The sequence below is a fragment of the Passer montanus genome, unplaced genomic scaffold (genome assembly GCF_014805655.1).
Source record: "Passer montanus isolate IOZ18808 unplaced genomic scaffold, ASM1480565v1 scaffold29, whole genome shotgun sequence".
In the NCBI taxonomy this organism is placed as follows: domain Eukaryota; kingdom Metazoa; phylum Chordata; class Aves; order Passeriformes; family Passeridae; genus Passer; species Passer montanus.
In genome coordinates, this window is record NW_024367596.1 from 9,323,836 (window position 1) to 9,351,716 (window position 27,881).

General features: G+C 45.5%; 2 protein-coding genes across 5 annotated transcripts; one reads left to right on the top strand and one right to left on the bottom strand.

Annotated features, from left to right (window-relative positions):
* Window positions 1-128: 128 nt before the first annotated feature.
* On the bottom strand, window positions 129-3,585 carry RPL35A (ribosomal protein L35a). The gene is made up of 5 exons (XM_039713719.1): window positions 3,506-3,585; window positions 3,136-3,178; window positions 2,114-2,266; window positions 1,137-1,281; window positions 129-188 (listed from the first exon to the last, which is right to left on the bottom strand). Exons 2-5 carry the CDS (start codon window positions 3,144-3,146, stop codon window positions 165-167), a joined length of 333 nt encoding a protein of 110 aa, XP_039569653.1. The 5' UTR covers window positions 3,147-3,178; window positions 3,506-3,585; the 3' UTR covers window positions 129-164.
* On the top strand, window positions 3,511-27,810 carry IQCG (IQ motif containing G). 4 transcript variants are annotated; one of them, XM_039713714.1, is made up of 11 exons: window positions 3,792-3,820; window positions 5,697-5,731; window positions 7,532-7,679; window positions 11,085-11,305; window positions 12,414-12,542; window positions 14,471-14,552; window positions 20,559-20,720; window positions 21,441-21,515; window positions 23,153-23,284; window positions 24,460-24,561; window positions 25,029-27,810. In XM_039713714.1, the coding sequence occupies exons 3-11, from the start codon at window positions 7,554-7,556 to the stop codon at window positions 25,155-25,157; spliced, it is 1,158 nt and encodes a 385-aa protein (XP_039569648.1). In that variant the 5' UTR covers window positions 3,792-3,820; window positions 5,697-5,731; window positions 7,532-7,553; the 3' UTR covers window positions 25,158-27,810. The 4 variants fall into 4 exon arrangements, 3 of the variants coding, with proteins under 3 accessions (XP_039569647.1, XP_039569648.1, XP_039569649.1); XM_039713713.1 differs by lacking the exon at window positions 5,697-5,731 and having other exon boundaries at window positions 3,511-3,804; XM_039713715.1 differs by lacking the exons at window positions 3,792-3,820; window positions 5,697-5,731 and adding an exon at window positions 3,829-4,065.
* The last annotated feature ends 71 nt before the right edge of the window (window positions 27,811-27,881 follow it).

Sequence of the window (27,881 nt, forward strand, 5' to 3'; positions counted from 1 at the left end):
GAGATATTGAGAGAGGATTTGCACATGCCAGGATTTAGTATCTCCATCTGTGCTGTCAACTCTGATACACTACTGAGAAAGAGGTCTCCCAAAATTGGTGGAGGCAATAAAACAAGAAATATACAAAATTTAAACAGATTCTCCATTTTATTTTGAATAAAAATTTAGATCCTAGATGGATACAGCATCTGTAAAACACAAAACCAGAAAGAATCACGTTAGAAATCTTGTATTCAAACACAAGTTTTGCAGTTACAATCTAGACCATGAATCTCTTCAACTGCTATAAAAGCAATCCCCAGTTTACACAGAAGAGCGTGAGAATGACTTGCAGCAGCACTTTTCTGGTGGCACAGACTCTGTGGCAGCCAGCCCTCCTGTGCAACAACCAGAGTTCCCATGGCTCTGGATTTCAGGAATTATCTGTGCTGCTCCTACTGTGCTTTTTCTAAGGCACAGGAGGAAGACAGAAAGGAAGGACTGCACCCCTCTTGTACTCCTTTTGACAACATCACTATGAAAATATTACATCACAACTCTGGGTGAGAGACCTAAAAGGACAGTCCCACTGAAGCCCTGTGGCTAAAATGCCAACAGTGGGAACAGGTGGGGGTGGCCATAGCAGGACAGCACTGCCTCAGTTAAAATGTTCAGGAGGAAAGAAAAAAATCAAACAGGTGAAGGAGTAGAAGGGTGCAAAAATATACTGAACAGACTGGTGGAAAAGAAATGAAGGCAGCTTTAGAAAGGGAGCTGAGTCCTGGAACTTGAAGAGCCTGTCCAGACAACCTGAAAAATCAAACAGGTGGAGGAGTAGAAGGGTGCAAAAATATACAGAACAGACTGGTGGAAAAGAAATCAAGGCAGCTTTAGAAAGGAGCTGAGTCCTGGAACTTGAAGAGCCTGTCCAGACAACCTGAGCAAGCACACAAACCCCTGACAAAGAGACAAACCCCCTCAGCACAGGAAACCAGTAAAAAGCCACTCTAGGCTCCAAAACAGTCACTGAGCCACGCTGAACACCCAACAGCAACAGAACAAAACCAGACTTCCAATGCTCCCCCATACGATGTGGAATTAAAAAGCACCCCAAAAACTGCCAATGAATATCTTGCTGCTAAACCACATCCACTCACCACCCGGATCCTGTGTCCAATGGCCTTGGCGGGAAGGTTGGAGCGGAACTTGGCTCGCACCATGCCGCTGTTGCCATGGGCACGCGTCACCTTCCCCCAGATCACGCGGGTCCTGTTGGGTTTGCCTCCGGGGGTTACCGTGTTGCTGGGGAAAAGGAGGCAAAGAACAGCTCAGCAGGGCAGTCACAGCCCTGCTATCACCAGCAGTGACAACATGGTCTCTCTAAGGCACCTCAATAATTTAGCTCCATAGCCATCTTTAATGACAGCAACGTCTACTTTTATTTACTTGTGAAATTTTCCCGGCCTGGGATTTTCACTGCACCCTTCAAAGGCGTAATTACAGCTTGAAATTTATCAGAACTTCCACCAGACAACTATTAACAGCTTACAAAGCTCAGAAATTTGGAAAACACTTTTGCTAATATGATGAAACTTAAAAATCAACAGTATGAAATTGCTGACATCTTATTTCTGCAGACACACTGAAGGCAGGAGAAGAACAGGCCATTGGTATAGATGGCAGAAACTGCCTTAAATGAAGAGCCATGTGCCATGCTGCAAGTGATGGTGGTCAAGTTAGCAGTTTGATCAATTTTATTCAAGGTAATTCTGAACTCTTTCCAAGGAAGTGGAAATAATAAGCAGCTGTTCCCAAGGTGTCTACCAATGGCAGCAGAGCAGAAGTGACAGACAGAGCTCAGACATGGGCACACAAAAGTCAGAAATACAAATTCATCCAGGCTTCACAAAATCACTTTACTGTTTAAGTAACTCAACAGTTCAAAGTATTAAACACAAATTCACCCACCTCAATTTACTCCATCAACCCACCTTCAGTTTTTGTCAATCTTAGGCAACACTTGTTTCTCATCCCACCTGCTCTCTAACACATCATATAATATCATTATCTCCTAGCATTTACAAAACCAGGACAGGACTTGGCTAATTCAGCACAAGAATAAAACATGACTTACTTTTTAGCTTTGTACACGTAGGCACACCTCTTGCCCAGGTAGAAGTCTGTCTCCTGACGGGCATAAACACCTTCAATCTTCAGCAGGGCCGTGTGCTCCCGCTGGTTTCGGAGGCCACGTTTGTAGCCAGCAAAAATGGCCTTGCACCACAGCCTAAAGACATGGACAACATCTGCAAATTACAATTCACTCCCAAGTAACAAAATAAAAACAAATCACAGGCTGTTTCAGCACAGACTAATTCCACACCAGGAAAAATCAGCAGAGAAAACAGCCAACTTTTACAAATCACTGCAAATACTGCATTCAATGAACAGAGGAAAGCTGAGCACGTGGAACACGAAGTATTTCTGAGAACATTGTATTTTCTGCTTGTCATAAAGTCCTGGCACTACTTCATACTAAATTTCAAAAGCTTCAGCATTAGCAGATACTGTTTCCAAATGTCTACTAACACTGATGAGTGAACATTGCTTTTTTTCTACACACCACAGGAAGTCTCCTGCGTTGCAGTAATTGCTGTAGAAGGCATGAGCTGCCCCTGATTTGTACCCTCAAAGGAGCTGAAGCCAGAGCAACAGCCTGGCATCCACTGGGCACAGACACTGCACAGACTCCCCAGCAATTCTTCAGGCTCTGTCCACGTAAAGTCATCATAACAGAATCACGTTAGAAATGAATCCCTACATCCTTTAAGAGAATTCGGTGGCACAACAGAAAATTCACCCATGGGAAATACACGGTGCTCCCTTTACTCAAGAAAACAGTCCATGCCAAAGCTCCACTGAACACTGGAGATTAACAAACTCATACATTTCACAGACATATTTACTGCCAGGCCAGGCAGAGCGTGGCACATCCCAACAGCGACCACAACCAGCTCAAAGACTGCAGAATGGGGACACACAGCTGTGGGCCCAGCGGACACTGGCAGAGGCACACCGCTCACTGCCTCCTGCTCCAGCCAACGCTCAGGAGCGCTCCACAGCGCCGAGCCGAGAGCCACCCGGGCACGCACTCACCTCCCGGTCATGGCGTCCTCCCGCGCACCCGCTCCCGGCAGGCCTGCAAACGACACACAGCCATCAGCCTCGGGCCGGCAGCTCCACCCGGTCCGGCGAGCGCGACCCGAACACCCGGGGGCTGCCCGGGAGCCACCCAGAGCTCCGGGAGCCTCCGTTCCACCCCAGAGCAGCCGCCTCAGCCCCGCTCCAGCCCAGGGCCCCAACCCGCCACTGGGACCATCCGCCGCGCATCGGCGCCATCTGGCCTTGTTCCCGCCCCGGACCGCGCCGTGGGCCGCGCCCCGGGAGCCCCGCGCCCGCCGGCGGCCCCACAGCGGGGACAGCACCCCCGGCCCCGCTCCCGGCCCGCGGCCCCGCTCCGCCTCACCCGCAGCGCCCCAAGATGGCGGCGAAAGAGACCCGCGCCGCGCTGCCTGCCGGGAAACGCGCCGCCAGGCCCCGAGCGGGCGGCCCGAGCGCTGCCGGAGTGAGCAGCACCGGCTTGAGGAAGGCACCGCCCGTGTCCCGCGTCCCGTGTCCCGCGTCCCGTGTCCGAGTGCTCCGGGGGCGATCCCCGAAGGAGAAATCCCGGGAGGGGCGGCCCCAGCCCCGCTGCTCAGGCACCCGGCGGGCAGCCCCGCGAGGCCCCCGAGCTGGTGTTGCCATGGAGACGGGCGGCGCTTCCCGGTGAGGGCAGATCCCGGTGAGAGGCTGAGGGAGCGCGGGCCGCTCTGGCCAGGGCGAATGGAAACGGGCCGCGGCGGTGGAGCGAGCCGAGGGGCCCGAAGAGAGGCAGCGCGGCGGGACAGAGCGGCCCTTGGTGCTCGGGGTGGGCTCCGGGCCCTGCCCGTCGTCCGGTGTTCTCACCCTCAGTCAACCATCTCGGCATTTATTTTACTTCTGATATCGCCTTGGAGGCAGAAAACATATTTCGACACTGAAATCCCTGTAACCAAGTCTCACATTCCTTTATTTTCCTAAATAAGATCTGGAAGTGTGTACTTACCCATTTGCTCACGTCAGGGTTGTTCACTCTCGATTTCCGTCATTTCCCTCACACTGCCAGAAATTCGGGTGCATTTTCAGAGCACTTGAAGTGATTCAGAGGAAGGAAGGTGAAGGGAAGGGAAATCTTGAGGAACCTTGATGATCCCTTTCCTTTTCCCTTTCCATCCCTTTCTTTCCCTTTCCCTTCCTCTTTCTATTTCCTCTCCTTTCCTTGCCCTTCCTTCCCCACCCCCCTTTTTTTTCCAAAAAGAGCACCTTGCTGCCCTGGTATTTCTAGCAGGAGGCAGAGCTGTGTAAGGTAAGGCCACACCTTTTTTGCTTTCCAAGAGACCTGTCTTTGGTAAAAATGAAGTTACTTGTGATTTCTGGCTCAGCTGCTGCTCCTCTGGATATTCAGAACCTCTCTTTGCCAAACAGATCTAAAGGAGATGTGACATTCTCAGCTATGCATTTTCTCACTGGGATTCACTGGAGTCTTCTCTTGACTGCAAGGAATGCTGCACAAAATGCTGCTCTTGAATCCATTTTCCTTTATCAGGCAGCAGGGTGGGAGAATTGTCCATCCAGGACTCTCACACAGCAGAGGGAGTTGCAATCCCCAAAGGAGCAGGAGGCCAGACCTTTTATACAGTTGCTTTAAAAATTATTGCTTGATATGTTTTTCTTTCCCTTTATATCAGCAGGGAAAGAATGTCATCCAAAACTCATGGGGGAATACTTTGTTGGTTTTTTAAAATTATTATTAATAGAGTTGAATGAGGGATTCAGCAAACACAGCAGTGCAGGGTGATGCCAGTGAGGGGCACTGTGTTGACACTAAAATCCAGAGCAAGCAGCTCATATCTGTAGGGTTTGCTAAAGCCCCACACAGTGCTTTCCTTCTCAAGCCGAGCCCAGACCCTGCTGCCTTGGCACGTGGATCTGCTGAGCAAGGGTCTGGATGTAAGAGAGGATGCACAGCAGGAGCAAAGCAGCAAAGGGCTCTAGAGAAACATTCCAGCTGCCTAGAAACATATCAATATCCTGAGTTAATTCTCTCCTGGTCAGAAGCTGCTGATGGAAAAGAGGAAAAGCTGCTGCATCCTCCTTTGTTCCCAAATAAGTCCCTTTTTCCTAGGAGAGCTGCATGTGTTATTTTTGATTCCAAAAATGCTGCTGTAACCATCTGTCACAGCTATCTCCCAACACATCTGTTTTCACCATATTTTTAGCATTATGACTCCACATGTAATAGATTATTCTTAGGTTGTTTAGACTCAAAATATGGATCAAGGATTTCTGAAAAAGATAAAAATGAGTAAAACATTGAAAAATATTTTATTAGTGCCTGTTGACAAAGACATTGCCTGACTTTCTTGATGTAAAAATATCCATCCCCACTTCTGTAATTGATTCCAAGGTTGACAAGAAAAGTGATGGATTTAGTGTATTATACAGATTTGCAATTTTTTTTGTTGACTCTTTTATCAGATTCCTATCTCAAGTTGTTACATTTTAAAAAATAATTAAGATAAAAGAGAGAAAAAACTTTCAGAAGCAAAGGGATGAAATCACTTCCTTCTTTGTCCTAGGTGACCATCAAAAGCCCTGCTCAGAGGACTTAGATGTAAGTGGGTACAAACAATACAAGTACAGTGAACATATTGAAATATTCAGAATCACTGAATAATAATATATAATAATAATAATGCTTTGTGTTATCTTTTCCTGCCATGATTTAAACAAGCTTCTTGAAATAAATCAGGGTGCCTCTACCATTACCTTGGCTGAAAGGCTGTTTGTGTCTTCATCCATTCAGGAGTCAGAAACCTTATCATAAGTGCCTGGCTTAGGGGAATTTACTCTCCTTTGACCCAGAGCAGTATTATCCCTTAACTTAACTCTGTCTCTCCCTGGTATCTGCCCTTGCTGTGGATTTAGAGAGCAGTCTATGGACTGAGAGCAGTCCCAGTCACTGCCCTGTGCACACTTCTAATCTCATCCCCAGGGAGAGCCGTGTCCTCTTCCAGCACATTTCAACAGGTGTTGCATTAAACAACTTCCTGCAACAGACAGGGACATCAGGAAATAAATGTGTGAAATCTGAGTTTGTTTTGAGTTTGTTTTACCTGTTCTGTACCAACAGACATCAAATAAACCTGCACTGAAAAGTGGCTCTTCTTTTCTGCCAAGTGAAATTAACTTCATGGTCCACCTGTAAATTACATATTTTCTTCAAAAAAAACCAACAAAAATGATAACTGCTGCAGAGATTCATAGCAAGTTTGAATCTTTTAAACACTTGCTTATTAAATATCACTGATTTCCAGTGATGCAGAGCATCCAAACCTCTTTAATTTTCATAGCATATGGCCATGTCCTGTGCTACAGGGACTGCCTGATGTGTTTCCTTGGCATGCTTACAGCTTGGGCTGTAATATTTTGCAGGCTTAGGATATGTTTATGCAAGGGTTTTACAGATGGCACAAATCCAGTTGTAGGTAGAGCAGCCAAATTAAATTTTGTTGGTGGCTGTTGATACTCCCATTGCAGTGACACTCAGGATCTCAGCCATCTCAGACTGACATTGTGCTTTGTGTTGTACAAGAGATACCTGGTTTGTGTGTACAGGCTTTGGAGGGATTGTCCAATGACATGTCAAAACATTACAATTCTCAGAGAATTTCCCCATTGTTGTGCAGGTGTTTTCTTAGGTATTTTTTGATTAATAGTGAAATTTCACTTTTCCTTATATATGCTTTTACAATATTCTATCTGTAGGCAAGGCAAAGGGGTGCTTAAGTGTATGTCAGAGCAGTTTCATGTTTGAATTGCAAGTTAAAATAAAACAATACAGAAAGTTAAAGATTGATACAGTCCTGGTATTGGTTCTTGTTTAACTTTCAGCATGTTAAGATGGTAACAGCTCCTGCTGAGAGGGGACTGGGATCATAGAAGTGTGAAGGCTACACAGTAATATTGAGGAATGATTAGAGCATGAAGGTTCACCCTCACATCCTTTATAGGATGTGGATTTATCTTTTGCTTTTAGAAAGGCACATTTCTGCTGTCCTTTCCCAAAGTCCCTATGAAGCACTGCTCCCTCCCAAACTGAATAATGAGGCAGCTCACCCAGTTTGTGCCCTCTGTGCCCATCCCCTTCTCTGCCCAGACCTGCTGTAGGAGGGACCAGGACCTCTTTGTGTTGTGAAAGCTAAACATTCCCACTGTCCCTGAATGCAGCCATTAGCAGAGCACAGCTCCTCTTATAAACAGTGGATGGAAGTTATAAACAAAGCCAGGGAAGTATATGTAAGGCTGCAAATAAGGCTATTTCGGGCCTACCTTTGGTTTAAACTACTGTTACTGACATTACTAGCACCACAGCATTTTTCTGATTGGTATCTTTTATCTTTGTTCCTCCTAGCAAGAACACAGAGACTAAACAAATGGACAAACTCACTCATCTGGAAGCTCTGATGTTTAGTGCTGTGCTGGAGAGCTGTGTGGATCAACTTACAATTCTTGGATATATCATGCCAGTTCCACATACGGACAAGACAGAAATCAACCATGTATGTGCCACTGCTTAAAAAGATGGATATAATTTTTTTTCTTGGTCTTGGTTTTATATCTTTTACCAGCATTTTTTAAAAGTTAACTCAAATATATTTTTCTGTCATTCTATGACTCTTGGGTGAAGAAACACAATAAAAGTGACCTAATTTAAATATTTATATTGCATCATCACTGAGAAACATTGGTCAAGAATTTGTGCAAAGGACTCTTCTAATCCAAGATGAGGTTCCTAAGATTATAATTTTAAAATTTCAGTGTTGGACAACAAGCAAAGAATTGGGGAAAAAAGAAGCAAAATATATGTAAGTTCTTCTGTAGATACAGAGCTATTTTAAAAGTAGAAACATACAGGTTATTTCAAAGTACTCAAAACCAGGTTCATTCCTCTTCAGGTCCATGCCTAAGTCCTTTTGTTCCCACAATGTATTAAGAAAGATGCACTTCAAAATATGTTAGTAATTACCCTTTCTCAGTGATCATTAATTATTAGTTGATTTCTAATTGGTATCATAGCTAAGATGGTTGGGCAGAGATATGGAGAACAGAGAATTCCTAATGCTCAGGCAGGGCTTTGTTGCTGTGGAGGAAGATGTTGTGACATTTCTGGTAGCTGTGAGACATAGGAATCAGGATGGGACCATCCTGAGGGGTGAATGGCTCTAAGTACTGTCTATAAGTGACACAGCAGGCTCTTTCCAGTTCTAGCAGGTTTGAAACCTTTTTAAGATGAACTCAAGAAAAAGGTTCACAACCAGGATGGAAATAAAAACCGGCATCTGAGTTTTGACATCTAATGATATTCACTCTGTCCTAAGAATGCCAGAGGAAGTTAAATAAATTTTTTCTACGTGCTTCCTTTCCATATTACCTTTTCAAAAAACCCACGGCAAAGCCGCAGCAGCAGCTGGAGTTACAGTGAATTTCAGGGCGGGAACGATGCTGAGACTGTGCCATAGAGGGCACTGCTCCCCTGAAAGACTCCTGGGAGCCGGCCTCAGCTGCTCCCAGAGGATGCTTCTCCCTGTCTTATGTGCCAGCAGCAAAACACAGAGAGCATATCTCATATCTCTGGGACAGCAGGAGTTGTCCTCCTCAGACACACAGACTCAGCTTGATAGATCTACTGAAGGCACCTGTAAATTACAGAGCAAATACCTTCGCTTTTCTCTTCAATCACAGATGCTCATTTTCACCAAGTCACTTCACAGAACACAACTTTCTCACAGCTAACAAACCCTACTCGTGTTCTTAAAGATGTCAAAACAATTTGAGGAGGAAACAATTTAGAAACAAGAAAATGGCTTAGGGAAGCTACTTGCTAAATTTGGTGCTCTGTAATTTGCTACTCCTCCCTGTTTCTCAGTTTACATTTGGCTGTTTTCATTGTATTTGTAGAAGATCTGTATTTGCAAAGTACCCTGGAGTTCTATCAGGCAGACAAATCAATGGCATCTTCAAAGACTGACATCTAAATTTCAGTTGATGACATTTTTGACAGGATTAATCACGGTGTTGGCCAACGCCTCACTGATTTTCCAGATTGGATGCTCTCGCACATTTCTTCACACAGTGCATGCCCCAGAGGAAGGCAGCCTTTCTATTTGCTGAATTTTGGGCAACAGACAAGCACATAGGAGACTACACAGATGGTAACACATGCAGTTTACAAACTTCTTGCTTTTACATAGTTATTTGATGATTATTAGTGTGTAAGTACCTACTCTTTAGAGACAACCCAGTCATTGCCTGTCTTGAACTTTCCCAGACATTAAAAAACATCTATCAGAACATTCATAAAATCTACATTATATTAAAGCAGTTTGTTTGCAAAATTAGTTCTTTCTGAAGTACAGTTGTCACCAACCAGCTGTTTAAGCCCTTTTTTAACCAAGTAACAATGCAATTTTCATTGGACAGTGTATGTTTTGTATATGATTCATTTAATGTAAATTTAACAGTCCAAAAATTAAGCACATAGTCACTTAGCCTCCTTCTCTAGTCACTGATGAGTCAGGCACTGCTAGAGGCTGATCCATCCCAGCCCAGAGTTGTCCAAAACACTCAGCATGAAGCAGTGCCCTCACAGACTGCAGCAGCACCTCCAACCTCTGACAGAGCCTTACTTGACTTGCCTGACAAGTAACTTTTTGGAAGTACTCCTGGCATCCACAGCTGCTGCCCTGACCACTTGTTTTCTCTGCTCTGCTGGCACAAATGTGTGTGTGGTTGTGGAAGGATCTGGACTGAGAACTAGTGCTGCTAAAAATAACTTTTTTTTTTCCTTTTTGCTGGAAAATGTTTCATCACAGTGAGTTCTCTGTCTGCTTCCCCAAGCAGCCGGGGTGGGGAGCAGGCAGCTGTGGACAGGGATGGGGCTGGCAGAGCTTGTGTTAGCTGCAGTCAGCAGTGTGTTGTGAAGTGTTCAGCCACAGAAATGCTGGTAGGCAAGCAAGAAAATGTTCTCTTTTAATGTCCCAGTGTATACACCTGCATTTTATCCATAACACATAAAGCAGAGAATTTCCTAGAAGCAAGAGCTTAGCTGATTTTATAGTGCGCTTTTGCATTTTTGTGGGCTTTTCCTTTTTTAATAAAATTGTAGTCAATCACAAGATACCTTTCCATGAAGGAGAGAGCTGCCAATATTTTGAATTTATCCATTGAATTCATGTTATATTTCCTCTGCTGTTACTTTCTCAAAAAACCTGCTAAGCAGATAGCAGACTGAAAGTCTTTTGCAGTTATTTCCACACAACTCTAGTTATAACAATTATATTATAGGGAAAGGTTGTGATGACAGGCAGTGGGAAATGTCTAAGATGGAGAGAAGGAGGAGGAGAAACAGGCTAACAGTCTTCCAGTTGGCAACACTGCTGCAAAAAAGGAGGGGAATGGCTTGTTCTCTGTGCCTAAAGACCAGGACACCAAGCCAGGAGTACAAATACTGTTGAGGAGAAAAAACTTTTCTTATTGTAAAGAAAATTGTGAGGTGCTGGCATTGACAGCAGGGTGTGTAGTCTCCAGTGCTGGAGGCCATTAAGAACATGTCAGATTAAGAACAGTCTGAACATCTCTTGGAGTCGATGAATTCACCTTTTTAGGCCTTTTCTAGTCCTGTCATTTTAGGACTTCTGAGCCCATAAACTTCAATGAGCTACACTGTGTGCTCAAAACTAACCAACATAAATGTTTCTGATCTTCCACTCTTTGCAAAATGTAACGTGCGCTATCAGCTGTTCTCAATATAGCTGCATTCTAGTTAATTACTAATTTTCCTTCCTGTCACATAACATTGCAGAGGATTTAGTTCTGCTGTGCAATGTGTAAGCTGGTCTCTCTTATTCCATTTTTCCTCTTCCCTTATTCTCTTATTCCCCTTATCCCCTTTCATTTCCATCCAGCAAACGAAAGAAATGATCCAGGAGGAGCTGGGTATTAACTTCTCAGAGCTGATGTCAGCAAAGAGTGGGGAAACAGTTACCTCCACAGCCCCAAAAAGCACCGAACACGAGCAGCAGCAGGGGAGAGCTGAAGATCAGAAAAGCACCCAGCATTCTTCCAAAAGCCCCAAGAAACACATCACCCGGGCTCTAGAGAAGCTCAAAAAAATTTATGCTGACAGGTGAGTGAAGCACCTGTGAGGGATGCTCAGAGCTGTGAAGTTCTCTGTCTGTTTCTTGAAAGCAAAAATACAAATTCCTTGCTCTCCCACTGCCAGAGTACATCAGTCTCTGTCTGAAAGGAGTTCCTCTAGGGATAGGAGTGGTATCCTTCATACACCATTTAGTTCCAGCCTTTGCTTGCTTCTGCTAATGACCAGCTACTAAGGACCAGGTACCTAAGGTACCTAATGCTACCTAATGACCAGAAGTTTATTTTGAATGGAGCTGTAAAACATCACCCCATTGATAATGGTTGCCTGGGTTGAAATCATGCCAAGCACTAATCAGTGCTCATGTTCTGAGCACCTGGAGTCAGGTTCCTTTAGCTGATCCCACTTGCAAAGGGAGATGAGCCTTGTTTTTGATCTCAGTCATTCTGCAGGGCACACAGAGCTTCTGTGGCAGTTATAGCCATTATAGGAAAGGTGATGTATATAAAGACTAGAGATTTTCTTTCTCTTTTAAAACAAACTTTATTCCTGCATCTAAACCAGTGCCCTGATTTGCAGGAATACCAGCAGCCTTTGGTTTGAAAGAGATTATGGAGCTGAATGCTCAGTATGCATTTTTCTGCATCCTGGCTTATGTCATTTAATGTCATTTCAACAATGGGTTTAAGGAAGATTCTAACACAAACGAGGAAAATGCAGCTAAAATGGAAATGCCACATGCATCATGACATTCAATAAACTGGACAAGCCAGTTTATTGCATGGCCAGGTCTCATTTTCCAAGATCCACCTGTCATCACTACTGCAGGCCAGCAGCCTTCTTAATGGCAGCAGTCTGGCACAGCATGGATATGTTTGTGCCTCTTTGCAATTTCCCAGAGTATCATGCAGGGCAGCATTTTAAATTATAAACTTCAAGCAGCTCCTAGTACTGAGTTCTTCAGATGTACAATAAACAGATACCATGGGAGAGGCACTCCTGGGTTTGATAGGACATAAGACCAGAAAAGGGATCTTTTATTTCCCTACATTTTACTGTAAACAGTAATGGACAAAAGTGCAAACACTGTACTACCAGCACCTGTAAAGTATTGTTGTGTTCCTTTTCTTTCTGGCAGGCAGTATGCAAGTGATGTAATTACAGTCACTATTAAAAAGATGGAGGAATTGGGAACATTTAGTAGCCTAACAGATGCTAATGAGAGAGAGAAGGCAAAAAAGGGCAAGTTTTATGACATCCTCATCAGGTCAGTGTTGTGTTCAGTTCTTCCCTGTTAAATGCTGTAAGCCATTCCCACTCAGTACATGCTGAAAAGGAAATAAAACCCAATAAAACTAAAATACAGAAGGGACACCTTTTAAAACTTGAATTATTCTGTTTGCTTTGCAAACTGCAAGTTTTCCCCTTTGGAAAGAAACAGTGGATGGGTCTGATACTGATCTGATTTAGGAATTGCCTGAGCTTTGACCACGGCGGACACCAGTGGATGAATTAGTGCAAATGCCTCATTTCAATTAAAACATAATGTGATGTAGGAGCTCCTTGATCTTTAACTTCTGTCCCCAGTGAAAGCCAGAGCAGCAGAGAATCTGTTCAAATCAGGGCCAGCAACATATGGCCTCTAGGTTGTCTGATGCCCAGGAGAATCTGCTGTGACCCATATGCTAATAGGCTCCCTTCTCCCAGCAGCAGCGAGGGGTTAGCACAGATGGTGACAGAGGTGTCTTATTTAAGGCTAATCCACCAGCCACTGCACTGTGATTCTCTTCTGTCCCAAATCTTCCAGGGTACACGTTTGCTATAATCTCAGCTCAAACTTGTGATTTCCCAGCTCAAACTTTTGAGCTCTAGTTTTTTTTGTTTGGTTTTTTTTTTGTTTTTTTGGTTTTTTTTTAGCATGCAGACCTCTGATTCAATCCCAAAACTGTCAGAGAGAATTGCAGTCATCAGACAAATATTTGACCACTTTAAAGCTACCTCAGTGCAGCAGCTCGGGCCCATCATTGAGGGTGCACAGCAAAGCTGCTCTCAGTCATGATTTGTCAGGGGTCCAAGCTACTGGAACTCTCACAGTCAAATGTGGTGACTCAGGGATCTGCCTCCAGGGCAAATCCCCAGCTTCAGTGCAATGTGTGCCTTCAAGCATGAAACCCAACTCTTCCACTTCCACTGCCTAGAACCAAGGGATTTATTGTTTATCCATGGAAGAGACAGAAAGCAAGAATGAGATTAGCAATTGGCTGTGGAGTAACTATCCAATACTGAAATGTAGAAAAGAGCAGACAAATTATAATCAGAAAGGACATAGTCCTTTTTATCCCCTTCTGTCAATAATATCTAGCCATGTTGTACTATAATTTCTTTTCATGGAATGAACTTGATCTGTCTTTCAAGATAATAAATACTTGCCTGGTTTTGTGTAAATACTGTTCTGAAAGCCATCTGCAGTGAGATGATGGGAGACTCCTTATCAGGAGCTTTTGTTCATCGGTCACCGAGATAAGGACTCTGAAAATTAAATGCATGTGTGATTGTAAGGTTGGAATAGGATACAAAGTTTCAGGAACCAACTGCATTATTTACTGGTTTTAAAACTAATCATAAGCATAAAATTTTAGAGAAGCACTCTGAGTGAAATAAGATAACAATACCTAGAATATTTACTGCATCTGTTTTGTTTTAGACAGATGAACATTTCTCTAGCTTTTGGTCTTCACTCAGATGGATTTCAGAACCTGGGGCACTGTTCCTTGGAAGATTTTAGGTTTGATATGAAAGAAACAACATTCTCATACACATAATACAATCTGGCACTCTCTGCTGCTCAGGCTTGCTTCTGCATAGAATTTCAGGCATTTTTGCCTAAATGTAGAAACTGTGACTCAATGACAGTTATCTTCTGTCTCCCCTACAATAATTGCATCATCCTCAAATCCATTCCAGGCTTCAATAAGAGCATCCCCTGTTTTTTTGGCTTGTTTTCCCTTTTGTTCCCATCTGCCTTGCTCAGTCTGTGCACCTCTTCTTTCAGGATTTACTGACCAAGTCAGTAGTTTTGGTGAGAGGTCTCTGTTTATCTTACCACAATGTATCAGGAGACAGGAAGTTCCCCTTCTAGGCAAACAGCTCTTGTCTTTCTTGATATATTCAAGTGATTGTGTTTTCCCACCTCAGGGAGGAAAAAGGAAAGAAGGAGATAAAGGCACTCCAGAAGCAGCTGCAAGATGTCAAGAAACAAACTGGCCAAGACCTTCAGGTGAGAGCACTTAGCACTGGGCATCTTGCCAGGGGGAAGCCTGTTAGGAAGCTGGCTTCTGCTGCCCAGCACTCAGGGGGGCCATGGCCATATACAGTGAGCCACCACTTAGGAGTGCAGAAGCAGAATAATTGCAATAAAGATTTATATTTAGAATAAGCCCACTAATGACTTCAAGAGCAGTGTCTGATGGTTTTCAAATGAGAGCTCAAAATGCTCATAATCATGAGAGACCGTGGTCAAATTAGAATATCCCAAAAACCCTGCTGGGAGTGACAAAGCACAGATACCTGCAATCAGTAAGAAAGAGGTTATCTGCAGATAACAGTATCTAAGGGTCTGTCATACTCAGTCATGACAGATCATTTGTCACAGAAGGAAGTGTGTCAAATGGAGTAAGAAAGACAGACACCTATCATAGGGGCAGGTTGGTTTTCTACCCACATTTTCATCTGGGGAAAGTATCATTCTATTAATTTATTTTTCTAGGCTTCCAGACATCAGAAAATCCTAAACATGCCTACACAAGGGCAGATCAATGTTATTGCACATATGCTGTCAACTTAATCTTTCTGGAAAGCTTCAGCCCTTCTGTCTGCATCGTGCAAAGGGTGTGTGCATGCACAGTAAATATGGGGCATTCTGGAATAAGCAGGCTTGCTACACAAGTGCAGATCAATTGAATGGCTTATCACTGGTCACTTTGATGCTCACCAGGCAGCTCAGACTGAATGCTCATTCAGCATGGAAATGTAGCCTGGCCCTGCTGAGAGAGGAGATGGGTGATAGCAAACAAGCAGAAGGCAAGCTGGGGCAAAGCTGTACAGGGCTGGGGGAAGGAACAAGAATCTGACACTCAGTTCAGTAGTGAGCAAGAGGACAGCAAGGGCATCTGAGGAAAGAATTGGTGTCACTGAGTTTTGTCTTTGGACAAAAGTGTGGAGAGTAATCAAGCCAGGATATAGTTGACTACAGAGAGGAATTTTAAGCTCCAGACATGCTGGTGAAGTTTGGTTTGTAGAACACAAAGGTTTTGTGTTGGCAGCCTGGATGCATACACAGTGGAATGTTTAATTGTAAATACAGGGGGACACATTTGCTTCTCACACTGTCCCTTCTCAGTCAGACTCTGATGGCTCCTGGGAAGTTCCTGCTCTCCCACTTCCCAGGCTGGTGAATGTTATGAGGTAGTTCTCCATCTGTGTAGTGCTCTGCAAACCTTGCCATGTCTGTGCACACAATCCATGTACCCTGTCCTGGTTAAATGCCTTCCCAGGGGGTGTAATCATCCTGTCTTGTACCAGCAGCAATGCCCTGGCACTCCACAGTCAGGGGGCCACTTCTCTGTGTCCTGCCCTGCACCTCTCCTACCTCCTGCAGTCATAAAAATGTGTGTAGCTACTGTGCTGGGGGGGAGTGTCTTCTTTTTGTCCTTTCAGTGCTAATTCAGTTATTGGGTTTTGCCTCATCAAGTGGGATTTGCACTCATCTGGGATTTTTAAAACATATTTCAAGCTTAAAAGTCCTTTTCTGAGCTTCCTTATAGTTTCAGCTTTGATAAATCAAAGACAAGACTACTTTAAAGTACTGCTTTCCTCCTGTGCCAAAAAGAATGGTGTCTCACTGTGTCTCCCAAGGGAGAATAATTTCTATTTGCTTCATATGGGATTTTCCCATAGGCAGTTTTTCAGACACTTGCATGATTTGTCACCTTGCCAACTAATTAAAAATAAAAATACAGCTTCCCTGACTTTGGAGTACTTTGAACAACAATAATAAAGCACCAACCTGAAGACAAAAGCCTACATGGCTGAGAAAATAAAAGCGAGCAAATCTAATCCTGGAACCAGAAAAACACGGCCTTTTGTCTCACTCATGTTGCTGTGGATTTGTATTTTCAGCCTTTCTACCTCTTAATAAGATGCTAATTAATAGTGTATTAGCCTGCTTAGCTCATTTTTGTTCTAATGGAACACAAATCAAATGCTAAATGTTCTTCTTTATTTTGTTTTCTCTTGGAAAGCACTGGTGTCTCTAAAGGAGCTGAAATGGTGCATCTGGTTTTGCTCTTACCTCTCTGTGCAGGAGCAGCAGTGGTAGCTCAGGTTTGGCTGCAGGGGGTCTGTGTGCTGCTGCAGTGTTAATTTCCTAGTTTCTATAAAAATACTTTCTCTGGTTTCCTGGACAAATAACAACAGCCTGTGCAGGTTTTGATACGTTTTAATATCATATAGGATTATGCAGTTTAAGATAAAAATTTAGGAATGTAAAATCTAGCATTCCTGCATTGTTCTTCACCCAAAGACGTTTTATGTCCTGTAGGTTTTGTGGTGTAGTCATGTGTGCAGGTAGTGGTGTCATTTTATAACAAGCAGTAATGTTACACCTACCAAGCAGACAGAAATCCAAGCCACTGCACCACAGTGCCAGTGAAAACAGATCTGTAACTTTAATTCTTTGTCAGTTCTCATAACACACCCAGATCTACTGTATCAGTACATCACTCATTCATGCTTTTAGTAGTAAGATTAAAACCCATCATGTTCCTTCCCTTTTCCTCTCCCAGGAGGACAAATGCATCAACAGAGTGTTCTGTGGAATGTTTTAAACACATATACGCAGCCACTGGTGCATATTTCTACTGGATATATGCACAGGATGATTACAGCAGAAGGCACAAGTTTTGTGATGGTGCTGAGCTTCACTGCTGGCAGAGCACCAGGGAGCCCTGCAGGACCTGGAGCTGGTGCACCAAATCCAAAGGTGTCTCCAGAGGGGCAGGGTTTTCCACAGGAGTGCTGCTGCCAACAGTGCTCCCTCTGCCAGCAAACTGCCCCTCCCGGGGCTCTCCTGCAGCTGCTGGCATTGGTGCTGAGCTGGCCAAGGGCTGCAGAAGCCTTCTGTCCATGCCAGGTGACAGCCAGCCCTGCTGTCCCTTGGGCACAGACGTTCCCTGAGGGTGTTCTGGAGCTGGGACAGTGATGCAGGAAGGCCCTATTGAAGGGCCTGCTGTGGTTTCAGGGGAGCAAGCCCAGGCTGCAGCTGTGTGGATCCAAGCACATCTCCAGGCCCTGCAAGCTGAGATGCCACAGCTGCCAGGAACAGCCTTGAGCTCTGAGCCCCCGGTGTGGGAGCAAGGCAGAGCAGGGCCTCTGTCAGCACAGAGCACAGCACTCCTTCCCTGCCAAATGGGCAGCATGGGACTGCTGGAGAATTCCTCACACTGTTTACTCCTGTGGGCTATTTTTGTAACCAGCTGTATTTTATGTCTGTAAACACTAATTGCTGGGGAAGAGCTGGGAGATCTTGGTGGCACTTACAAGAGAGATAAATCAAAGCAAATGAAAACACAGGACTGTGGATTAGGTTTCCAGCTAAGTGCAGTTGCTTTTGCAGCCAAATAGCATCTGTGGGTATGACTCCAGTGGCACCAGGTGAGAGCAGACAGGCCCCTGAGCTGATGTCTGTGAGCTGAGAGATCAGAGAAAATCAGCTTGTTTACCTGCTTGTGAAGCAGACTGGCTCCTGACAATTATTTCCTGGGTTTTGATCTTGGTCTCTGCCAGTTTTCTGATAGTTTTGGACATGAGGGACGATTTGGTTTGGCAGATTCAATGCTGAAGTCATCCCAAATAAGCAGCCCAGAGATTTACTGCATCGGCTATGAAAGCATTCCATGTCCTGGCGTGGACCTTTGCTATGATAAACCAGAATGAATAAATACTAACTCATTTTCCCAGTTATTATCCCTGTAGTTCAGGGAACAGCACATTCTGCAGATGGTACCCACAGCTAGAGGGCATTTACTGCTGCAGTTACTACCTTCAGCTGCATCCCAAACGTGCCCCAGCTCTGCAGGTCCTGCAGCAGGAGCTGCCCTCACGCCTGCAGCCGACATTCCTTGGCCAGGCTGATGCTGCTGTAAACCACAGTGGGTTTTGCCTTTCACTTCCTGTCTGCTTTGGGTTGTGTAACCAAGCCCCCAGACTCCCCACCTCTAACCAGTATGTTTTACAACACTGCAGACCAAATCCAAACCACAGACTTGCCATTCACCAGAGAAAACAACAAAGCAGATGGGCCCCCATCCCAGCTGAGGCCTGGGGCACAAGAATCAAAAGCACTTTTTTCTTTAATAAAATGTGAAATGAAAAAGAAAATAACCTGGTGAGAAGTTCATGCTCTGCCCCAACTCTCTGAGTACTTTGTAACCTAGGCTGAACCCTTATTTTCTGGCCAGTTTGCAGATCTTGAGCAGATAGCAGTAACACACTGACATCAGCAGTGTTTGACTTCCCTGAGCCTCAGCACCACAAAAAGTTGTGGGTTTGCTTTTTTTTATTAGCATCTCCTCAGTCTCTCCGCTTGTTCTTCAGTTTAGACACAATTCCACTATGACCCAGGAAGACAATCTCAAAATAGAGTGGTACACTCACATCCCCTGTCTACTGACCAGGAATAAAACTCCTCCCAATGGCCACCAAAATTCCATGCCAGGGAAAATAAAGGCCATGACCAAAAACCTCAATAAGGCACAAACAGCTCCTGTCTGTAGCTGTCTGCAGTCATATGATGATATGGCCATAAAAATAGTATCTGGTGTTTGAAACGTTCAAAAATGTGAACACCTTTGAACCCACAAAACAGCATCAGCCAAGGCCCCAATTATCCTGAGCCTCATAAATGTACTCTACTCTTCCTATGTATGACAAGGAGTGCAGAAGGAAGGACTTTCCTTTTAACTGTTCCAAACTCTTCTTATAAAGAGACCTTTTCCAAATGAGTCATGCTGGAAGGGCTTTCAAACACAGCACTATTGAGCTGGCTTCTTCCTGTGGCATTTTTCCATGTTTACACAGCTAAGGAATGTGAGGTGCTTCAGAGGCAAGATATGTGGGCTTCAAAAAATGTCAGCACTTTGGTATTTCATCTTCATCTTCAGCTGTGGAGGTTTGGCTGATAAATATCAAACCCACCACAGCATGGCAGGGAAGCAAAGAGGAAGGCTGTAATGGAGCAGTTGGGTGCATTCACATTGATCTTGCATAATTACACAGGAAGCTTTGATGACCTTTTTAACTCATTAAAAAGTTCATTTTACAGGCATTTGTCCCAAGTTCCAACCCCAGGGTAATGAACCTTTATCTGCTATTCAAATAAATTAATTAAAAAGGAGTAAACAAAACAGCAATCCCAAATCAAGCAAATGTTTCCTGAGCATGCTCCAAAAGCTGGACAAACCACTCAGGATTCTGGCCTATGGGAGAACTCCAGGGAGCAGAAAACTGAGCTTTCTGCCTCAGGAGAGCTCAGCTCCACTGCAGAGCAAGGCATGGGGAGAGGCTGGGACCTCATAGCCAGCTTTTTCTTTCACACTGCTTCCTTGCCCTGGGTGTGTGTTTTCATAACAAAGTGGGCACCATCCACCCAGTAAGATTTCAAGAAAGAGCTGTTTGAAAATACGAGCAAGTCAGCATTAGATTTGCACTTGTTCCTAAGGCTGTGTTTATACAGTTGCTGCATAACTAGAAAAAAAAATAAATCCAAGGAATACAGTATACTTTAGGATAACAAACTTTGGCTTTTTTGGGGCTGAGACATTATCCTCCTTTTACAGATGCTCTCACTGAGATCATCTAATGCAAGGTGTTAGTAAAAGTAAAGCTTAACTTTAAGTGGTTAAAATTCTTTGGCTTTTTTTCATATTTATTCTAAGGATGACTGAATCCATTTCTTTACCAAAGAGCAGGCTTGCCTTCTTCTCCCACTCTGTTCCTCACCTGCCCTCTCCAAAGGCAGTCACTCCTTGTTGATGGGTTTATTGCTGTCCATATGGGTTACAGATCATACCAATCTTTGAAATGCTCCTTGAAATGGAGCAACATTCAGAGAAAGTGGAGCCGATGGCTTTGTCTCTTCTGACTTTATCAGGGAGTGGAGAGATTAAGAAAGGTGAGCTGACCTCAGTCTCCAGGCTTGCTTTTGTGCTGCTTTTGTCTCCACTAGAGCCGAGATGATGTTATTGATCGCCTCAAAGATAAGCTTCAAGAGACCACAGCCAAAGTGAACACAGAGAGCTACTACATGAAGAAAAATACAGATCTCCACATTCAACAAACCCAGAAAAAGTGCAGCAGTGCAGAGAATGCCCTGGAGAAGAAAATCCAGGTAAGCCCTTCCTCATGGCAGATACTGAAAGGCATTTCCATCTGTTAAGGGAAGAGCCCTCTCTGTTTTCCATTATAGTCACCAGCACAGCTGTTTGAACTGGATCAGGAAACTCACTGGGGCTAGACACCTTTATCTCTTCTATTGTTTTTCTGTATGATGCTGCAAACAGCAACAACAAGGATGGCATGGCTTTAGGAGATGGAATGCTTAAAGCAATGCCATGGCCAGAAAACCAGACCCAGAAGTGTATCCAGAGGGGTGGTTACAAAGGTTTAGCAACCCGAGCTCCCAGCAGTGCCCCCAGCAGATTACACAGATAGAGCTGCTTGTGTGGCCATCAGGTGAACTGGGCTACGGCCAGAACACCAGACCCAGAAGTGTATCCAAAGGGGTGGTTACAAAGGTTTAGCAACCTGAGCTCCCAGCAGTGCCCCAGCAGATTACACAGATAGAGCTGCTTGTGTGGCCATCAGGTGAACTGGGCTAGAAAACTGTTCTGGTTTTGCAAGTGTCTTTTTTTGACTGATCAAGGCCTGATCTAATTGTCCCCTTTTCATGGATGGCCCAGGAGCAAGGACTGCCTTGGATGATTTTATCACTGGAAAAAAATGTCTGACTACACATAGCTCCAGCACTTTTACTGAGCTTTCAGCAGCAGTGTGTGCACACATACACACCAACACTGTCTCACATGTGTTCTGTCTGCTCTGATCACAGAATTTGAAGAGCAAAATTGATGAGGAGATTCAACTTCACACAGAGACTGAAAATTTCCTCATGCAAGAGTATCAGGTATGTGTGACTGTCAGCTAATGCTTAAAATTGCAACCTATAAACACCATATCATAAATTAGTGCCTAAAGGAAAACATTGCTCCATCAAATGTACCAGGTTCATGACTGCTGCAGTTTGAATGATTACTTGTCCTCAAGTCTTCATTAACCCAGCTCTCCAAGGCTTGGGAGCAACCTATAAACACCATATCATCAATTAGTGCCTAAAGGAAAACAGTTATTGTTCCATCAAATGTACCAGGTTCATGACTGCTGCAGTTTGAATGATTACTTGTCCTCAAGTCTTCATTAACCCAGCTCTCCAAGGCTTGGGATTTACTACATACAGATATATTTCCTTAACTTAGGGTTCATGTAGTGAATTGCATTGTTTATTCAGGTGTTATAATTTTTTCCTCTCTCAGATAGTTGTATTTGGCTTATTAGAATTTTATTTAGACCCTACTTGGCAGTAGCTGGGGCTGCCAGCACCCCAGTGAAGAGCCCAAAGTAAGGGCACCAGCTTCAGAGACCCAAGGGCTGTGCAGAGGGCAGGGACACTGAGGAGGGAATGACACAAACTGCCATTCCAGCTGGCCAAGAGGTCAATACAGCCTTATCTGAGGAGGAACTGGGGTTGGATAATTGCTAACCCACAACTATTGTACACATTTTCAGCAGCATGAATGTCCTTGTGGTGTTGATTCAGAGGTTCAGAGCATTCCTATCAAACAGTGAATAACTTCACAGTGAATAATGCTGCAAAGCCTCTCATAAATGGTGTGATGGGAAGAAAACCTGGACTGCTGCAGGGTACCTGAGGTCACGGCCAGTACAGAATTTAATAGGAGATAATAGGTTTTTAAAAATGTAATTTGAGTGCAAACCAGTGCTGTATGTTGTGAGCAGGTGAACAGTGTGCTCTGCACCCCAGAGCTTTGGTCTGATCAATGCTCCCAGCCAGGGCTCTGCCCAAGCACAAGCTGAGCCTGGCTGACCTCCAGCAGCCGGCCCAGCAGCAGCCCCTCTGTGCTCAGACAGCAGCTGGTGGTTTGCAGGAGCCTGCAGACAGCAGGATGGCCATGCCCTCCATCCCCCTTGTGTCCAGCTGTGATGCTGTAATGAGATTGATGCTTTTCCTCAGATTATTTTTCCATGGAAGCAATCACGGTGGTTGCTATGGAGAAGTTACTGGTGAATAGGAGGAAGTCATCTGGTGACTGTTTGAGAAACACCTGCCCTATTCATGAACACAAAGCCAAGTTCACAACCTGAAATAGTGTGAAGTGCTGTCCCCTGGGACCTTATTCCTGGTGTGCTGAGCTAAATGCAGAAAGTGGGTAGGGAGTCAGGCAGAGGATAAAAGCTCTCCCACTGACAACTGTCCTTTTAAACCCCCCCTCCTTCTGTATACACACAAAGAATGGCTTCTGGCTGTCACTTGCTTGATCAGAGCTGACTGCACAAAATTACTGCCCTGCAGTAATTCATGAGTAGTCTTAGAGGTTTGATGCTTTCAAGATGAGAAGGAAACACTGACCATGCACAATTTACAGGACTCTCACCCCCATCCTGAAAGCAGACCATGTAATAGTAGCAAACCTCTCACCTGTGCCCTCTTTGCACCATGCTGAGCACCATTCTCTCCCCATGCAGAAGGTGAAAGAGAGGCTGGAATACTGGATAGAGAAGTATAAAAAAGACACTACTGCAAAAGACGAAGAACTGGATGATCTAAGAGCATTAAAGGCAGAGAACCTGGAAACGATGCAGAGATTTGCCAAGGAGGTAAGACATCAGCATCTCAATGTTCAGCTATGCAAAATTGCATTGGGCTTTTTCCTACATTCGTTTGGATAAGGAACCAGGACCACAGGAAAAAAATCAGTAATTTTGAGGCATAGGCTGTGATTATAGCACTTGTCTTGGGAAGACAATGGCTGAGATGTCATCTTCTATTTGCTGCCTGTGACATCAAGGAGGGATGATGATGTTTCCCCTACAGCTATTTTCAAATACCAGCAAGTAATGAGAGAGCAACTGACAGCCTTTGTGAGGGGCAGGGGTACTGTCCCATCCCATCAGTATGCCTCACCTTACTTTGCTGCCTGAGTCTGAACAAATCTGCTCCTCCTGGGAAGATCAGGATAAGACAGGCTGAGACTGGAAGCCTCATCCCTTCCTGCAGACACACATTCCCAGCTGCACACAGCTCTGGGATCAGGGGCTGATTCTGGTAGAACCATTCCTGCCCCACTGGGTTCTTGGTTAACTGCTGAGTTCTGATCACAGCACAGAACAGAGAAAAGCATCTAGAAAAATGTGTGCTTTAAAACCAGAAGGAATTTACTTGTAAACATTCCTTACCGTCCGTGGCTTGGAAATGATGGGATGGAGCTGGTTGTTTCCCTGCTTGTGGGCTCATTTTTCACTCTGTACACTGTCATCTCAGTCTCCCAAGTGTGTTTGTACATCATCTGCTGTTTGGCCTGGGGGACCAAGTGTCCTCCCCACCACCAGCTGCTGCCTGGGAAGCCATCAGCCAGCCATTTTACAGCACAGGATCAGGGGTTAATTACATCCAGGCCGTGAGAGGTTTCACTTTGGCAGCAGCTCCAAGTGCCTGAGGACTGACGGTGGTAATGAGCAACATTTGCCATCTGGATTTAGGAAAGATCAAATAATAGAGGTGGGGAGGAAAGCCCCCCACTCACACTTTATCCCTGGGCTGCCCTGGAGCAGAGGGACACCACAACCCATGGGCCTGGGCAGCCCTGGCAGGGCTGTGGGAAGTGTGTAACAAGGATGAGACCTGTGGGCAGCAGAGGGAAGGAATCCTTGCACCAGGGTCCAGGTGAGCCCTGCCCTGGCAAATGGCTGGGCACAGTGAGCCCCAAAGGCTGGCCTTGCAGTTTAGGGGATGTGTTTGTGATGGCTTTTGCCATGCCTGTGCTTTCGTGCAGTGCCTGATGTTCCAGACAACCATCATCATTGACCGGACAGACAAGGAGGCCAAGAGGAAACAAAGAGAGCAGGAAGCCCTGGAGCTGAAGAGTGCTGTGAAGGTAAAGGGGAGCAAAGCTGAGGCAGTGCTGCCCCAGCAGCAGCTGGGAGTTAATAATCTGTGTCAGGCAGAAAACAGCCCAAGAAAGCTGGCTGGTGTGGGGTGGCACAAGCAAAGGACAAAACCTGTTCCTCCTGCTGGGGCACATCAGAGCCAGCAGCTGGCTGCAGGTTTGAGATGGGAAATGCAAGGGGAGCAGCCAGTCTCCTGCAAATATCACTGCACAGGTGATACAGGGAGGGTCACAGGGTAGTGCCCCTGCTTTTCCCTTGCCACCAGGAACAGGTGCCCTCAGCCCAGCAACGGACGCCTTTGGCACAACCAGCACAGGCCCAAAGGCTGCTGCATGGCTGGAGGTTCCCTTCTGTGGCTGGGGAGCACAGGAAAGACTCTCCAGGCATTGAGCTGTATCAGGTACCCCAGCAAGTGACTTCCCCTAAGGCCTCTCTCTCTCTCTCTCACTTCCAGGTGCAGGCCTGGTGGAAAGGTACAATGGTCCGCAGATTCCTTGGCCCCTACCAGGAGCTTGAGAAGTATTTGAAAGAACTGTCAGCAGAGAAGGATACAGGCAAGAAAAAATCTAAAGCAAAGAGATAAGTAAATAAAGTGGCTACAGATGTGCTCCAGGACTGCTGCTGGGCAGGGCACTGTGGTATGTCTGACAGGACAAAATAAACCATGTAACAGAGCTTGGGCAATTCTGGAGAACACAGTTCCTGCAGACACAGTTATGGTGAAGCTGTACTAAAGATCTTAAAGCTGCCCTTGTACAGCCCTTTTTCCCAGCAGAAAGGGGATTTGCATTAAAGCAGTAAGAAACACTATATCCCCTGCAAAGAGCTTTATGGGAACAAGACAGTGGGAGGTAATCTTGTTACCAGCCCAGTAACTCACCAGCATGGGATGCTCTGCACCCAGAGCCTCCTCTGCTGCCTCCAGAGCACTGGCTGTGGTTCTGTGTCAGGCAGGGAGGCTGAGGCAGCCCCAGCTGAGCTCCCTCTGTGCTGTCCATGCCTCCAGCACTGGCATCAGATCAGCAGGGAGAACAAGGGCAAGTTTGCAGTGTAAACACAAGTGCAGTCAGAGTATGCAGGTTTCCATTCCCACAGTCCTGCACAGTGTCAGTGCAGACAGAACAGCTCCATGTCCCTTCTGGCCAAGGGGAGGAACAAAGGGAACAGGCAGGCAGCCATGCTGCCTACAGGAGCTGGTGTGTCACAGCTGTCCCCACCGCCCTGGCCAGCGCAGTGGGACAGGGCTGCAGGCAGGGAGCAGAGCTGCTTTAACCCAAAGGGATCCCTGCTCCTGACACCACTGTCAGTCCACAGGCAGGTCTGTGCACAAAGCCCTGTGGCTGAGCTGCCTGGTTCTGGCTCTCCCATGTGGGAGATGACCTCAAACCACAGAGTCTGCTCTGCTCTTTGTGACCAGCCCGTGCTGGCTGCATCCAAGCCTCATGTCCAACCTGAACTGGGTCAAAAGCTCTGAAGTTCAGGTGAGATGGCTGAAACCATGAGCAGAGAGCCTGTGGCTCAGAGCTCTGCACAGAAGGCGCTGGTGCCTTGTCAGGCAGACTTGGTTGTCAGGGGAGTGCTGAAGTTGCAGATGCTGCAGACAAACTGCATTAGAAGTGCCGGTGTTCCTGCTGGAGCATGGATGCTTGCTTGAAACCTGAACAAATCCCCATTCCAGCACTGGTACTGAACAAATGCCCTCGCTTCCCATGCTCCCCATGCAGTGCTAAGGGCAGGGATCACTCCAGTTTGGTGCTGGCAGGAACAGAGCCAGGACTGTGCTTACACCCCACTGCAGGAAGTGCCTCAGTGCAAACCCAGGACTTAAGTTCCTAATTTTAACTCTTCCTTTTCAGTGCTGCTGACTCAGTACATTTCACCACAGACCTGTCTGTATGTGATGGGGGTGTTAACAGGTGACCTGCCTGGGTGCAAGGAATGAAGTTGATCTCATAAAACTCTCCAGAGGCTTTGAGCTAAGGAAAAACAGGATAACATGGAGGGCAGCAGATCTCTGCTGTTGATGCCAAACTCCAGGCACACTTTATTAATGCAACCAAACAACTAAAATCTGATGCTGGGCTGCACTTGCTTCTCAGCAGAAAATGAAGTAGCTCTGGAAACAAAAACAAAGAGGAAACAGTGGAACAGGGTTTTCCCAGGAAGCTGGGGTGCTGAACCTCAGTTTCCCACATGAAGCCACTGAAGGGTAGTGACAGGGGCACAGGTGAGTAACCCACCTGAACTCTGTGACCTGCCACACACCCTGGGGCTGGAGACTGTGGCCACAGTGCCACCCATCCAGCTCCTCCTTGGCTGCACCAGCTCATCTCAGGTGCTGCTCTCTGTGTGAGCCCCCCTCACTGCACAGAAACCGCAGCAGAGTTCGTGTCTGGGCTGTGCAGCTGCCACACAACCAGGCTGGCACATCCAGGGCTGGGACCCAGCACTTCTGAGGAACTGTGCCACAGTTGGTACTGCTCCATTTTTCCTGCTGGGGAGAGATGGGATCAAAACGTACATCCATGGAATCTTCTGCAGGGAAATCTTTGGCCCTTTGGAGGGGGTTTTCCTGGGACTTAAATGCAGAATAAAGGCTGGAGATTGGAAAGCAGCTGTTTGGAGGAAGCTTTAGATTAAGGGGGAGAAATAAATACCTAAGAGAGCTGGGCAGCCTTGAGAGAGGCAGGAATGGAGCTGTGACCAGTGGCTGACAAGGATGCTGGAGCAGCCTGGTGAGCAGGGAAGAGCATCTCAGGGGTAACAAAAGCAGGGAGGGTTTGTGGATCTCTGGCAATTTCTAGGCTTTGCATTTTTGTATTTTAAAAAATAATAAAACTGGTGATGAGGAGAGATGAAAAGAGGACTAAACATTCTAGCTAAGAATAAACCTTTCAAAAGCAGCAGGGTCAGGAAGGAGGGGTGAGAGTTTTACACTTCAAACCCAAGACAGGCCAAAAGCAAAGGATGAGAACAAGGAGCAATGGGACTGGCAGCAGGAAACCCCAAACCCAGAATGTATAATTTACATAGAGAAGGAAAAAACAAGGGGCTGTTGAGAGATGAGCAAAGGATTCTGTACAAAATCAGTCTCTGGGAAGGTTAAAAATACCCAAGAAAAAGCTTCTGATGTGGTTGCAAAATATCTGTAAAAATACTGTGATTTTCCTGCCCTGGTTAACTATGAAAAGTAGAAAATCAAAGCCGGTCCATGAAATGTGAACTGGGATGATGTGGAAGGGGAATAAACACCCGACACAGAGGATGTGATGTTCCTTGGTGCCACAGAAAAACAGCAGGAAGAAAT